We start from the raw sequence: 17,011 nt of genomic DNA, 5'->3' as shown, positions 1-17,011 counted from the left end.
ATCTTTTCTTAATTTGAAATCATAAAACCCCAGTTTTAACATACATTTCATTGATAGGCAAGAAATCTTAAAATTCTTCTATTCTGTTGAGTAAAATATTTTGTCTGCTAGGAATAAATTAAAAAATAGAAATCGACGTATTGCTCTTGAATTCCTTATCTACAATCTTCAACTGCTCTTGAGCAGAAATCATCCAGTTATTAACCAAAAATTAAGAAAGATTAATCCAGCAGTCCACATTTTGGCTGAGGTAAAACCATGTGCATTTATTTCAACTGCATTTTAGAATTAGTTAAGCATAAAATTAAATATGTTGACTGTAATAAATTCAGTCATACAAGTGCAAGTCTCCAACTATAATGTATTTATGGCAAGATTATTAAAAAAGGTACCAGTAAATCATAAGACGGAGCATGTCCATTTGACCTTTATTGAAGTATACAGAAGGTTCTCTTTAGAAATCAAATATGAGAATGGAGATATGGCCAAACGTAAAATCTATCAAATTCAGTGAAAACTGTCTGACTTTAAATAGTAGCTGTAAGAATGACCAATATATATTCTGTTACAACTGCCCTCACTCTACAAGTAAAAAAAAAATAATAAACATTCAGTAAACATTCTTTCCTAAGGTAGCTTCCCTTATATAACAGTGATTTATCCATTCTTGTATACATAACTTTTTAAACATACCAATCAGTGGTTCTCACAATTGGAAAATAAAAGCACAAAAAAGTTTACACTCTTGTACAGGTAAATAAAAGATCATCTTGAATTAAACTGTATATCCTGAAGGGCATATTATAGTTTCAATTTCTTTACCTATTACATAATTAGCTTCTTAGATACAAATATTGACATATTTGGCTTGTGCTTCAAAGCCTTGTGTGTCTATCAAGTCCATGTCAACATAGCTCATAATTTGAAGTCACTTGGGAGGTCTTTACTGCTGCTTGGTTTGACTTGCTCGTGCAAGAGAGTGTCCTCAATACTAGTCATGGCACTGCATTTCTCATCGGAATCATCCACATCTGGGTCCAAGCCTTCAGGGCAGGGGAGTTTCTGAAGCTCTTCCCGCAGCTGAGCTGTGTGACGCTGTGCACAGACACATAGACAGGAAAGGTTCTCTTTCACAGCAGTTTGAGACCCCATTACAGTAAAACCATTATACATTTTACATGATGATAATAGCCAAGGATGTTTGCTATTTGACTGCTAAAATTAAGGATTAGCAGAAGCTGTACAGAAATATACCCAGTGATCTAGAAGCAAGTCCCACTGAATTGGATGGGATTTGTTTCTGAATAGATATATTCAGGACTGTATTGTAAGAGAATAATACTGAAAGTGATTTATCTCACAAACCAAGAGCCAGCAGACCTTAAAGAAATTTGCAGGAGTCACTTAAAAAATGTACATTTTAATGATATTTATAGATGTTATTTGATACCATGCCTTAATGACTGCATGGATGCACCATCATTTAAAAGGCCTTTTTATTTCTCTCAACTTTTAACATTCCCAGGAATGCTGATACATTAAAATAGATGTAAGTGCAGGACAAAGAACAGGATCATGAGAAAAACTGGTGAACTTACCTGTAACTGAAGTTATTCAAGAATTTATCAATAGATTCACATACATGGGTTATATGCCTATGCAAAAGCCATGTGGAATTTTCTAAAGCTTATGGGAGACACATCCCATGCATTGCACACATGACTAGACACAGTTTTCACTGAGTCCCTTCAGTTCCTGAGACTGAAATGGTGACTCCTGAGAAGAAATACAGCTACACTTAAGTAACCATTCTTCGCCATCAAAGTTTTTGTAGCAAGCTTATTACTTCGAGGGGAATCTGGTTCTCCTAAGATAATTGAAGAAAGGACTACTCTTCTAAAGACTGGGAGCAGAGGCCCAGACCTGTTTATACTGTTGGATAAAACTGAAAAGCTAGGGTGAAATAGCTGCCCTGCATACATCAGGTAAGGAAACACAGAAAGGCCCAAATATGGATTAAGTTCTTACAGGGTCATCATGGATCTGAAGAGGACACTGCTGTTCAGCTAATTCAAACTAGTGGATGATTGCAACTTGGAAACACACTGAGAAGCAATACCTAACTCCCAGGATGGACCTTGAAAAGCTGGAAATGTTGGTGTGACACAAGTAATGACTTGTTGGAAATGGAATACAGAAACAAAAGTTCAGGAAGAAAGCAATATTTGGGTGAAGGACTATTTTGTTTTTGAAGAATGGAGAAAGGCAGATTCTGATGTCAGGCACAGAGTTCTCTTGTTAGGTAAGCCAAAGTCACTACTACTAAAAATATTGTTTTCCATAATAGGAAGCGGTAGTCATTGTTTCAAAATGCTTCAATGTTAGTGTGGAGAAAACCTGGAAAAGATTCCAAGTGAGGATTAGTAGGAATACTGGTGGGCAAATCAAACTCTTCATAACATGTTTTACAATAGGTTAGGAAAGAGGAAGACACAGCACACTGGAAAGCAAAGGAAGAACTGGGTACAAGGTTGGTCTTTGTGGAAGAAAAAGTGAAGCTTCAAAGATTTTGTCCATATAAAGGGGAAATTTGCTACAGCCTCACTGGTCCTTGAGGAATGGAGGCCAAATCCAGGAAGGTGACTGAACAAGCAGGAACAGCCTGCATCTTAAAATCCCTTATGAGCAAAATGGACAAAAGTAATTAAAATATATTCACACTAAATAAAAGAGGACAAAATGGAGAAAATGAAGAATTTAGAAGAACCAACAAGCCCCAAGAATGAATGTACTATCACTGTTGTGTCAAAAACAAATTTAAGGAATTTAGTGGGAACTGTGCCTAGGCATGTCCCCCTCCCTCAAGAAATTATGTAAGCTCTAGAAGATTCTGAATGGACTCTAGGCAGACACATTACCCATGACTGTGAATCACCACGATCACAAAGAAGAATTTTATTGATCTGATACGATGCATTTTTAGTTTATTACATATATTATATTTCAGTAGTTGTGATTATATATGTAATAAAAATGTACAGTACAGAATTAAACTTTATGTTTTAGACAGTTTGCAGAATATTACATCATCTTCAACTGCCCCATACTCTCTTGGGCACAAGAAAGTAAATTTGGATTCATTAAGCCTACAAATTACATCTTGAATTGTAAAACGATTCAGGAATGCAGGCATTTCATTTGATTTTTTATAACCTGCAGCCAAACATGTGAAATGACATTGAAAATTGTTGTGTTTTAAGTGACATTCACTTGCAAATTATTACTTGGTACAATAGTATCAAAACAAGAAATTTGCATTTATGAATCACAAAAGAGCCCTACCATTGTACCTTAAGACAACTTATTTCATCCATATGTCAAGAACACATAAGGGAACACAAGGAAGAAATTGCAAGAATTAAGATATTTTGTTTGATCTGACTTTGGTGGGGCAATCTAATGGGAAATGTGATGGAAGATGTACATTTATTTCAAAATATAAATGTTAAGAAAGTATTTATTAGAACTTATAGACTATGGCCAAAATGTGATTACTGCTAAAATCAATAGAACTCACAACTTTCCCTCCTATTTCTCTGTAATATTTAGTCAGGCAAATGTGATGATGAAACACCAACACACTGCAAATTTCCATGGCTCCTGTTGGCATGGGTGGGAAAACATGCCCTATTGATCTTCTGCATAATTAATCACTACTGGGAGAGAGGACAAGGAAACATGGAGCTGCTTTAAGACTATGGTATCCAATTCCACTCTGATACAGATAAACTTGTCAACACCTTGAATAGAGAAACGTCTGGTTTAGGGAAGGACGGTGCAATTTAAGTGATGCTTTACAATATTTTCCAAACCAAAAGGAAGAAGGAAAAGGCAATAAAAAATAACTCAATCTGACAACAGTTTTAGTATGCATATTGTCTAATTTTTTTTAGGAACGCCCTTCTTTACTGTAAGCTATGTTTGGACATTCAGTGGGTTAAATATACACATATACATACATACATACATACATACATACATACATACATACATACATACATACATTCTTGCTGAAGACAACCATGGATGCATAGAATGATTTTAGTTTCATACCTTTAGAGCTGCAGCGTGATGAGACATAGTCCTGCCTACCCGTTTATCACTGCTGTACTGCTGTATATCTGCTATCCACTCCTCACACTGAGCCATTATCTCTACCCTCTTCAAGTAGAAGTGTTTATGTATAACCTATAAAAATAAAGAACAAATAGGAGCAGAAATAAGAATAAGGTATTAATTTACAGTTTTAAATTATCAAATTGTGCACCCAGTATTTACTATCTACCTGCTAACATTATTCTGCTAGTATATGGATGTCAAGCATGGCTTAGTTCTAAAAAAAGATCTGCAGCCAAGCTCTATGTAAGAATTACTCAAAAACCAAGAGAAAACTGCTTCAACCAATATATCGAAAAATGTTACATCACTTCTCCCTCTGAGGCTGCGTGGATCAAGGGGTCACTGAGTTCCTTGCAACAACAGAATGTCCTTGCCCACAAATCCTCTTAAAAAACTAAATATCTTAAATCATTCATATAATTATTACCATACTAAAGGAACAGTTAATTTGAATTAGTTTAAAATTGTGACATTTTGCTGAAATGGAAATCCACTTGTCCATCCTGTGCAGTAATAGCAATTACAGCTATACAATGCTTCAGATGTGCATGGACGTGAAAGGAACACCTTCATTTCTAAAGATCATAGGGGAGATGCAATGGGAAAAGATATGGCTGCTTTAAAGCACTGCTGACAGCTGCTATGTTTGTGATGAGAAACATCTTTTGATATCAAAAACTGTCCAAATAGCAGGTTAGTTAAAAGCTCCTTAACAATTTTGAGAATAGAATTAAAGAATTAAATTGGTCTATTTAAGAGCAGAATTCTCTAATAGATATAAAACTGTTTTTTAAATAATTTCAATATTCAAAATTCTGACAAAATCACTCTTTCCTCTTACTAGAGTCTAAACAACACATCTACAAAATAACATCTCCTTGCAGCATATTTATTCCACAGACAGACAAAACTGATGCAGACAAATAAAACGGTTTTCAGTTAAGAAAATAATTCTGTGCAATAATTTTTTGATAATTAAAATTTGTTTTATTAACAATCTTCAACAGGTGTGAGTTTACCATTCATGAATCTGAGTATCTGCAGGGACTTTTCTGCATACCAATTTGCCCTTCATGAGCCTCAAAATCTGAGTATCTGTGAGGTCAATGGATGCTGGTGCAAACTTACTCTCACAAGTGGTGGAGGAAGAGCAACCACGTGGCCTGATCTTTTACTTTCTTGGTCAACTCCACTGCAAGTAGACTTATCTGTGCTTGAGCTCAGGTAAATAGGTAAATAGGTAAATATTCTTGACTGGTTTTTTTATTCTGATGTTAAAGTTTTATTTTATTATAGATTAAACAAGTGGTCAATGGATTTTAATAGGTTGAATCATGAGTTAGTTCCCCAAACCCTATTTTTCTCATAAAGTCTACCAGCCATTCAACTGATAGTTTTAAAGAACTGAAAGGAAAGGGGTTCCTTACTGAATTTCATGCAGCTTTAGTGCTTATCAAATTAAAAAAAAATTTTTTTAATCACTTTTAACTAGGAACATGAAGTAGCCTTAGACACTTGTTCTACATTTAATAGAGACCTGATAATCAATTATGTGAAAAAACATGTATTTATAAACCATACCTTGTGCAAAAGAGAGATATTTATATTCTGATTTATCATGATGGCTCCTGGTGCCTCAGAATTGTTTAACTAAGATGGAAATGCAGTGATTGATATAAAATTATTACATCATGCCTTTCTATTGTTTTTATTTTTGTTGGTGTTTTTATTTGGTTTTAATTCCATGCTATTCACCCAGAGTCCCAATTTGCTAGTTGGATGGTCATATATAATGATTAAACAAACAAACTCAAATGCAATGCAAGATCAAACATAACTCCCACTGGCTTTAAGTACAGTTGAAGCTATTCGTAGTTTATAAACAATCCATCTGAATATTAATTACTATTGGTCAAGATTGGAAAAAAAAAGTAAACCAAATTTGTATGGGAAATGGGAAGGTTTGGGAACATGTGGTTCTGTGGTACAATTCTCAACCCTTAAATACAATGGAAAGAATGGGAGCACTATATGCACTGATCTATTATGTTTCCATTAGGTTAATTTAATGCTAGTATTGGACAAATTTCATCCCAAGGCATCTGAATCCAGTGGGCTTGACTATTTTGCAGTGAAAAAAATGTGAATATCTATTAACTATACACAGCACTTTAGAAGATTTTGCAAAATACACTTGGCAATGTGTCTATACTATGTGGGAAACAAAAATCACAAGGAATTAACTAAGCACTAATGTATTACAATAGTGGGGGTAATATGACTGATAGACGATGAGAGACACATACATACTGTATATAATCTTAAACAAGGCCAGGGCCGTGTATGATTTATTTTGGCTCCAAATGCAAGCTTGCAAGGTCACTTCCAAGTTTGGCAATAAGTAAAGAAAGGGAAGGTACAGATAATAAGAGGAGAACAAGAGCCGACTACGTATTTCATTAGAATTGTCTTAAACTTTCCATGGCCTTAAAAGTAGAAGCTAGTGGTCTGGCTTGTTCTCATTGTATCTTAAGGATAAAAGCCATTTTCTGTGCAATGTTGAGGCTCACCCTTATTCTAATTATAAATCAATAACTCAGCTCCTACTGCCAGCTTCTACAATTGCAAATGCCTCAGGCAATGTTACTCCTAACAAAGCAAGTATGATGCAAAGGGAGGAAATTGCAAGGAAGTGAACAGGATTTAACTACTTTGTTTAGCAAAGAACATAATTGGTCACCTAATCCAAAAAACAAGATCTTCCTATTACTATCTTTGAACACTAAGGGTTTAGGATGTATCCTAAACTTTTATGCATAATTTGATATGGGACACTGAGCTATCAATAAAATGAAAAATAAAGCCAGTTTTCTTAATTTAAAAGATGGTTTTTCAATAAGATTTTTTTTTATAATTTTAAATTTGGAGGAAGAAATATTATATCTTTGGCTCAATTTTTCTAAATTTCCTTTTTAGTCATATCCTTATTACCATTATTACAAAAATCATTAACAATCCAATGTCTTGAGATGCTGGGTAATATATTAAATTCCATAGTAGAAAATAACCTTTATTTCTGACATACATACCTTTACAGTCAATTAATAACATGAAATTATTCAGGAAAATTAATGGCAAACATTAGAACTCCTGGCTACATTATTAACCAATACAGCAGTACCAAACATTACTAGGGAGAAAATAGATCATGGATGGATCTATTAATTAAATGGTTGAAATAGAAGGAAATGTAGACACCTTGCAATTAATTATAAACTCTATATTTTTCTTTTTGCATCTGTTATACAGTGAAACCTTGATTTTGCATACCATGATATAATAGAGCTCACATGCAATGGGCCAAATTTCTGCACCGACTTATATAATTTGTGCCAATTTATAATTTGCATAATGAAATCATAGTACAAATGATAAAATCATTACACAAATGACATAAATTGCTGGCAATGATATAATTTATTTATTTAGATTTAGGTGTTGCTTGACTCCAAAATGACTCTGGGTGGATCACAACATAAAAACAAGCAACAAAATAAAAAAATGAAAATACACAATACGTGTAAGTAAACAAAACAGCATCCATCCAAAGAATACGCCATATATACAAACATGTATACCAGGGGTTCCACATCTGGGAGAATAACTAGTTTTTTTAAACAGATATCTATGAATAATTGGTACTCCCACAATTAGCCTATTAAAATGAGGTTTCACTTCATATAACAGGAACTTGAAGAACTGTGATGGAATGGAATTATGAAGGCCAGGCTCAGGGAGATAAGCGTTTTCTTAGTTCCCACGCTCTTTCGGTGAACTAAAAAAATGCTTATCTCCCTGAGCCTGGCCTTCATAATTCCATTCCATCACAAGAACTTTTCTTTTAGTAGTTTTCTCTGTGAACAATTGCTCTTGCAGGGAAAATGGAAGAGCTGTGCATTACTATGAGAAATGAGATTTAGTAAATTCACACATCAATATTTATTTTTATATTTATTTATATATCAAACTTGTCACCGCCCATCTTGTTAAAAAACAACTCTGGGTGGTTTACAAAGCAGTTAAAATCAATTAAAATTACAATATAAAATAATCTTAAATAAATAGAAAATAAGTATAATTCAAGGATAGATGTTAAAATTGACACTAACCCGGGGAGCATCATCAAGGCGCCAGCCACTCCCAGGATTGGGTAAGACTCTTGTCACCCCATGCAAGCTGGCAGAGCCAGGTCTTTAATCCTTTCCAGAAAGCCGGAAGGGTAGGGGCCTGCTGCACCTCTGAGGGGAGGATATTCCAAAGGGCAGGGGCAATAGCAGAGAAGGCTCTCCTCCTGGGCCCTGCCAGCCGACATTCTCTCACTGACGAGGTCTGCAACATGCCCTCTCTGCCTGACCAGGTGGGATAGGTTGATGTGATGGGGGTGAGACGGTCCCTCAGGTAACCTGGACCCATGCCATGTATGATAATATATATGTTAATATAATATAATATATTATCATTTAAGGCAATTACATCTTTGTGCACTTGTCATTCAACAAAGTGACTTGCTTTGATCAATGAGTTTCCTTGACTTCTTATTTTGAAGGGAGGGGGAAAGAATACAAACTGAATAATAAATAAAATCTGATCCAAATAAGGAAAGCATTGTAACATGAACATAAAGGATGTTATGTTGTATATATATGTAATTGTTTAACACAATTTTAATTGTATCAGAGGATATGCTAACTTTACCAATAGATTTCCAAATACACAGAATTTGGAAAAAGGTCTGAGCAAAATTCCTAAGCTTTGCTTAGAAGATATTTCAGGCCAGAGAAGAAGAGAGGCAGGGGACATTCATTAGAAAAGTATAAAATTTTGCATGGCATAGTGAAAATGGATAAGGAAAGGCTTTTAAAAGAGAAAATTGGCATAAAATGTTTTACATGTGGTATATAATGTCAATAATTGCAAAAATAGATAAATAATACAATAAAAATGCTGGAAATGTGACACAGAAGGAACAATTTTATCATATATGGCAGTCATATAAACAGCCTCAAAAGTATTGGGAAGAAATACAAAGCTTTATTAAAAAGAAATTTAAAACGTTTGAATTGAAACCTCATTTTTTTTCCTACTAGGATTTGTTCCAGGACAAATAAATTAAAAAGTCCCTATTTATTAAGATATATGCTGATGGGCCTGATGAGGAATTTCACTTAACATTGGAAAAGAGACACTGTGCCAACAATATCAGACTGGGAAATCAAACTTGGGGAATCTGCAGCAGTGGCAAAATTAACAATATACATTCAGAACAGAAGTTTGACTGAATTTAAGCAAGAACGGCTTCCCTATATATCATATATCACACATCAAGGCAAATTCAGACATTCAGTACATTTTTAAGGGGGAAATGATTTATGTAAACCATAGTAATTAGAAACAATCTCAATATTTATAAATATGTTGATGTAATCATCAGTTGGGTACAACAGGAGAGAATTTAAAACTATGTAGTATCCCTACACACACATTCTCTCTCTCTCTTTATTTTTCTGTTTAAATTTTTTTGTCCTTTTTCTTTTCTCTTTACATGATTATGTTCAATTATCCTTGGAACAATGACAAATAGTAATAATATTAATATCAATATTAATGTCATGTTCAGAGTTTTATAGAGATTTCTAGTTATTTCTTAAGATGACATAAGGAACTTAGTTCTATACATTTAATTAACTAATTCTAAATTTTATTATAATTGTAAATTCTTTGTTTATTTACTGATATTTTACTCTTTATCCACTATGTCTGTATCTTCCTTTTTTCCTTTTATGTAGCTATTTGTTCTGTTCCTTTAAATGTTTTAATAAATAAGTTATAACCATAAGATAAAGAAGGCTTTTCTTTCTCTCTCATTATACTAGAACACAATGTCATTCATTGAGTTGAATGGTGAAGCTCTAAAAAAACCAAACGAATAAACACAAAACCCTTTTTTCCACTCAAAACAAAATCTAGTTATGGGCCAACAGTTTGAATAATGTTAAACAATGATGGAGATAAGACTAACTATGGGTATAAGCTATGATGGTTTATATATTTCAATCATTATAGAGGTCTAATATCAGAGGACCTGTAATGGGCTGTGAGAATTACCTTGAGTAACAAAAAGAAGAGCCGCACCAAGACAAAGGTCAGTTAAGAAAATCTGAGTCCAAAGCAGGAATGTCATTTGAGAAAGCACCTCAGACTTGACCCTCCCTAGTTCTTTTGAAAGAAGGTAAAGGCAGGGAGGGGAGAGGCGCATTCAAACTTGCAAGGTTCTGTTACTGCAACCTTATAATAAAAGTAGTATTAGCATTCATAACTTTAGTTTCCTGGTCTGGACTACCTCGAAGGGCTGTCAAAAAGCTTGCAAGTGACTGCAAAAGCAAAAAGTTATATTTCTGTTGCTTGCTTGAAATTACAGATCAACTTTTATCAACCTTGAACACCCTCCCAGAATCATGGACAAACCAGTCAGCTTGGCCATTACTGAAAATTGTGAAAATTGAAATCCAAATATTTGGAGAATACCCAGGCTGGAAAAGGCTGACAAAGATAAACAGGAATTTCCTGTGACAGAGATGGCATTTTCTTTAATCTGCTGTCCATTTTGGAGAAAAGAAGGAAGAACTGAAGCAGAAGCATATACAGTCAGGTCCAGAAATATTGGGACATCAACACAATTCTAACATCTTTGGCTCTATACACCACCACAATGGATTTGGAATGAAACAAACACAATGTGCCTTAACTGCAGACTGTCAGCTTTAATTTGAGGGTATGTACATCCAACTCAGGTGAACGGTGTAGGAATTACAACAGTTTGCATATGTGCCTCCCACTTGTTAAGGGACCAAAAGTAATGGGACAATTGGCTTCTCAGCTGTTCCATGGCCAGGCGTGTGATATTCCCTCAGTACCCCAATTACAATGTGCAGATAAAAGGCCCAGAGTTCATTTCAAGTGTGCTATTTGCATGTGGAATCTGTTGCTGTCAAATCTCAAGATGAGATCCAAAGGGCTGTCACTATCAGTGAAGCAAGCCATCATTAGGCTGAAGAAACAAAACAAACCCATCAGAGAGATAGCAAGAACATTAGGTGTGGCCAAAACAACTGTTTGGAACATTCTCAAAAAGAAGGAACGCACCGGTGAGCTCAGCAACACCAAAAGACCCGGGAGACAACGGAAAACAACTCTGGTGGATGACCGAAGAATCCTTTCCCTGGTGAAGAAAACACCCTTCACAACAGTTGGCCAGATCAAGAACACTCCCCAGGAGGTAGGTGTATGTGTGTCAAAGTCAACAATCAAAAGAAGACTTCACCAGAGTGAATACAGAGGGTTCACCACAAGATGTAAACCATTGGTGAGCCTCAAAAACAGGAAGGCCAGATTAGAGTTTGCCAAACGACATCTAAAAAAGCCTTCACAGTTCTGGAACAACATCCTATGGACAGATGAGACCAAGATCAACTTGTACCAGAGTGATGGGAAGAGAAGAGTATGGAGAAGGAAAGGCTGCTCATGATCCTAAGCATACCACCTCATCAGCGAAGCATGGTGGTGGTAGTGTCATGGCGTGGGCATGTATGGCTGCCAATGGAACTGGTTCTCTTGTATTTATTGATGATGTGACTGCTGGCAAAAGCAGCAGGATGAATTCTGCAGTGTTTCGGGCAATATTATCTGCTCACATTCAGCCAAATGCTGCAGAACCCATTGGACGGCGCTTCACAGTATAGATGGACAATGACCCAAAGCATACTGCAAAAGCAACCAAAGAGTTTTTGAAGGGACAGAAGTGGAATGTTATGCAATGTCCAAGTCAATCACCTGACCTGAATCCCATTGAGCATGCATTTCACTTGCTGAAGACAAAACTGAAGGGAAAATGCCCCAAGAACAAGCAGGAACTGAAGACAGTTGCAGTACAGGCCTGGCAGAGCATCACCAGGGATGAAACCTAGCGTCTGGTGATGTCTATGCGTTCCAGACTTCAGGCTGTGATTGACTGCAACGAATTTGCAACCAAGTATTAAAAAGGGAAAGTTTGATTTATGATTATTATTCTGTCCCATTACTTTTGGTCCCTTAACAAGTGGGAGGCACATATGCAAACTGTTGTAATTCCTACACCGTTCACCTGAGTTGGATGTACATACCCTCAAATTAAAGCTGACAGTCTGCAGTTAAAGCACATTGTGTTTGTTTCATTCCAAATCCATTGTGGTGGTGTATAGAGCCAAAGATGTTAGAATTGTGTCGATGTCCCAATATTTCTGGACCTGACTGTAAAGAATGCTGAGAACTGTCTTTTCTAGAGGACCAAAAATAACTAAATTCAATATGTAGAATTGTGGAAGCTTGATCTGAATACACTTAGATTATAATGTATTAACATGTTATATGTCCCAACTATGCCAAACAAATTGCAATCTGCGGAATTATACAACATATGTAAAAGCAGCAATGCTACATTCTTTAAATTGACCCCAGGTCCACCCCAAAGACAATGATTACTAGTTATAATGACAATAAACTAATCATAGGTTCAGAAACAGAATGAATACTATGTCTTGAGAAAGAAAAAGACCATTACTTTTATGTACTGCTGATAGGCTTAGCAAAGGCATCTAGTTGAGCAGTGTGTGAGAAACAGAATGATGACTTCCTAATCTATATGCCTTATCTCCATGATAAACATGTATTTATGCCATATCCTTAGTCCGGTTAAATTTCAGTGCAACAGAAAACCTTTAGATTTACAATAGTTAGTTTGCCTAGAAAAGCACAAACACAAACCTCTTTAAAACATGGGGAAGGATTTCTGATTTGTTCAAGCATAGCCCATTTAACTGTTGCTTGCCGTATATTTCCATCATATTCTCTGGAACTCTGTGTGCCACTTGGAGTTCCTCTAGACCTTTCATAACCTGGTTCATTGAAATAGGGCTCTGCAACTAAAATGAGTGATTGCACAGACACCAGTACCTGTAGAGAGAAGAAGCAAAGTAATGTATAGGCCAACATTAGAACTAATTAAGAAAATAAAAATAACTGAAACTTTCCATTAATGTCCCTTTGCAGGGACTGACTCATGTTAACAGAATTATACTCTATCCAGTTTAATAGATTATATGCTACCATGACACCTTAAAAAAATGCTAGTGTGGCTTTAAAGAAAATATTTTAAAAAGGCTCACAAAACAATTGGTACTGTTTGGGAGAGGAGCAATTTGCATGTGTTTTTGCCATTTTCTCCTTTCCATATAGATCCATTTTCATTCATTCATTCATTCATTCATTCATTCATTCATTCATTCATTCATTCATCCATCCATCCATCCATCCATCCATCCATCCATCCATCCATCTTGTCCCCGCCCATCTCCCCCCAACATATTAAAACAATAAATAGATATACAATTAAAATCTATACCAGTACACGTTTACAGAAATAAAAGGAAAAAATCCAGGAGGCCGATGGCTCAAGGCAGCAACACCAGGCCTCTAGGGGGCTAGCCAACCCCACGTTTGATGACCTCCCTCCCCACCCCAGGCCAGATGGCAGAGCCAGGTCTTCAAGTCCCTCTGAAAGGCCGGGAGTGAGGGGGCCTGTCTCACCTCCGGGGGCAAGATATTCTATGATACAATTCAATAAATGCTTTCTTGCTCATCTGCAGACTCTTCCATTCGTGAGCAGAATTATGCTATTTTGGATAAACTAACCTATTGCAAACCCTGGCTAAATATGCTTTTTGTGGTGGATATGAGTAACATGCATTTTGTATTAGAACAATATATTTAATCATCTTAATGCAAACACTCTGCTTAACAGAGTGATTTAACAGCTTGATTTCAAGGCATCTGGAGCTAGACACAATGATGGAAAAATGACAATATTCATGCAGTGATGTACTTGCTTTGTGACATCAGATGCAACTGTTGTGGAGTTTGTGCTGCAACATCATGACTTATACACAGTAATGAAGAAAAAGTTACATACTTGTAAAAAGCTTGATGTCTGAGGATTCCACTTCTCTTCTGGTCTTCCATGCCAGGTATTGAGTATACTTAAACAAACCTGAAAATAAAGATTTTGAACCATTTATGACTCCAATCCAGGGATCTGTTCATGCAGCCCTATAGGCTTCATATATGTTACCATGAGCTTCTCCCCTGCCCAACAGCTGGTGAGTGCTGTCTAATTTAAGAAAACATAAAGTGCCCTCCTCTGTCCTCAAGAGGTGACTGATACATTGTCAAAGCCATCATCACGGTCTTCTACTGAAAGTAAACTCTGTTGTTACACACTGAGTTCAGAAATACAGTCAATATACAGAGACTGGTTTCTATTTACTGGCAGGATCTGAACATACAAATATTCATATAAATTTAATAGTATCTTGTGTGGCATTGCTAGGCAACTGGATTTTATTTTACAACAAAACAAATGTTATCCTAGTATGTTTTCATCCTACCAAATTAAAACTGTAGGTACCAACTTCACCAAGGATAACCAGAAGATTTGCTTTCATCACACTAGTCTACAATGAGTTTACCTTGCCATCGTTGTATAGGTTTGGATTGAATCTCACGCTGTGCCCTCCAGTTGTTTCCAGGTTGACAAGTGGAGGTGAATTAGGATAGTCTTGTGGAAAATATACATCAAATTCAAAACAGCCATTTGCGTAAGGTGTGTCTGCTGGGCCAGTTATCAAAACCTTTTGAAAAAGTTAAATGCAGTTATACTTAGAACCAAAGGAAATCAGGTCACAATACAATTTTCAGGAGAAATTCCAACTGGGTAATTAGCTAATTTACTATTTTCCAGCAATAGTCTCTGCTAAATTTACCTTTACTACTATTTTTGAATGGCTATTTGGCTTCTCCCAAATAGATGGGCACAGCCTCTTTTATCTGCAACTAATGATTTTCCCTAGAGTGTCCACTTCTCACTGGATTTCCATTTCAACTACTTGTCTTTTCTGTTTCCTCTTTGCTCTTTTGACTTCCCCACTGCCATCTTTACATCCATAAAACTGAAATGAATTTAGGAGACAACTTCTGGCAAATTTGTTTCCATAAGAACTTAAAAACTAGAGTTGAAAAGTGAATTAAGTGAACTATCAAATTCTACCAGGTGGGGAAGAGGTGAATAGAAGCAGTGCCCTAAACTGCCCATTGTCTCTTCCCAGGTCCTACTGAAACAAAATCAATTCCACAAAGTAAGTATCAATATTTGTTATCTAGCATAATTTATATAACCCGCAGACACAGCTATTCTTAGACGATAAGTCTGCTTTTACCTTCATGATATCTAGTCTCTCCTCATCACAGCGGACAAAGACACTGGATGATGAAGAAAGTGGCAGTGATGTAGAAAGCGTAACAGCTTCTTGAGCAAGACGTCGGGCTCTAGCAGCACTGTTTGCATCAGTGGCATTTTTCACCTGAGACATGTAGTGGTAATTTACTTTAAACACAAGTTTTCCATCATCATCTTCAGAAACCATCTCAAAAGTATCTAAAAATCAAAAGTATTACATTCTTACTTAAGAGAACAAAAATGTATTTTAACTGGATAAAATAATTAAATTTATGAAAATAATCAGTAAATAAACATTTTTTCACAAAACAAATTTAAAAGATTAAAAAGCCAGTCCAAATGCCCCCTCAGTTCATACCTATTATCTATACTATCTCTATACATTGTATAATTTAAAACTGTGGAGTTATTCTACCTGTGCACACTTCCAGAATATAACAGTAATAACTAATGAAAAATGGTTATAGGGGAAGGTGAGTAAATTATCACATTAAGTTTAAGAACTTAAAAACAGCCCTCCTGGATTGGGGAAAGATTCTCTTAGTCCAGCACTTTTTTCTCACAGTGGCCAATCAGATGCCTCTTGGTGCTCACAAGCAGGAGATTAAGACATATTCCTCACTTGTCAGTGTTCCCTTATAACTGTGCTAGTTTTTCTTAACATATTCTCCCTTCTCCCCCCCCAAAGTAGAATGAAACAAGTGTTACATGGCAAGTATATGTAAAGACGAACTGAAAACACCCACACTTTTATTTCCTGGAAATATACAAGCAGTAGTCTAACCGTCACCCAACCTCAGAATGTTAAGTGAAGATTTAGATATACACTGAACATCTAAATCCTCTAATGTATTTGAATTCTAAGCAATATTGTTAGATATATGGAGCTTATGTAAGGCAAATAATATAACCATGCATAGAACTTTAAGAAATATGGAGTGTATTTGTATTACACAACTGCCACCAATCAGTTTAATCATGAAATTGTCTTGTGGCTCCCCGCTTAGCTATACAAAATTCATGCAATAACTATTTCTGGTAGGAAGAAGACAGAGAGGGAACACACAATTTGTTTTCTTATGGACTCCCCCCCCCCCTTCTTCTTCTGACTGGGTGTAATTAACACATGATACAGCCCTTGAAAATAAACTAGTTAATGGGTTCCTCTGCAGTTAAACTGCTGTTTAACACTGTACACACACAATATGATACTGATGACACCAATTAATCTAGAACAGAGGGCAATTTCCAGGGCAGAGGGGCTAGATCAATGTTTCTCAATCTCAGCAACTTTAAGATGTGTGGAGTTCAACTCCCAGAATTCTGGCTGGAGAATTCCGGGAGTTGAAGTCCACATATCGTAAAGTTACTAAGACTGAGAAACACCAGACTAAATAATATTTACTCTGACGGCCTCCTGTCTCACAAATGTGCTGCTTAGGGATA

At 36.0% G+C, this 17,011-nt stretch overlaps 1 protein-coding gene across 10 annotated transcripts in view; it reads right to left on the bottom strand.

The window, feature by feature from the left end:
- Positions 1-414: 414 nt before the first annotated feature.
- BIRC6 (baculoviral IAP repeat containing 6) overlaps positions 415-17,011 on the bottom strand; it is a 174,231-nt gene continuing 157,634 nt past the window's right edge. For all 10 annotated transcript variants that reach the window (XM_088144753.1, XM_088144745.1, XM_088144772.1 and 7 more), the window contains 6 exons: positions 15,546-15,763; positions 14,799-14,960; positions 14,243-14,320; positions 13,039-13,227; positions 4,114-4,248; positions 415-1,095 (listed from right to left, as the gene is read on the bottom strand). In XM_088144753.1, the coding sequence (XP_088000879.1) occupies positions 916-1,095; positions 4,114-4,248; positions 13,039-13,227; positions 14,243-14,320; positions 14,799-14,960; positions 15,546-15,763 (962 nt within the window). In that variant the 3' untranslated portion in view covers positions 415-915. The remainder of the gene's footprint in view (positions 1,096-4,113; positions 4,249-13,038; positions 13,228-14,242; positions 14,321-14,798; positions 14,961-15,545; positions 15,764-17,011) is intronic.

Source organism: Python bivittatus, unplaced genomic scaffold (genome assembly GCF_059951505.1).
Source record: "Python bivittatus isolate LINGU-HERP-01145 unplaced genomic scaffold, Pbiv_v1 ctg000020_np1212, whole genome shotgun sequence".
NCBI classification, from domain to species: domain Eukaryota; kingdom Metazoa; phylum Chordata; class Lepidosauria; order Squamata; family Pythonidae; genus Python; species Python bivittatus.
This window is presented reverse-complemented; position numbering and strand designations above follow the sequence as displayed.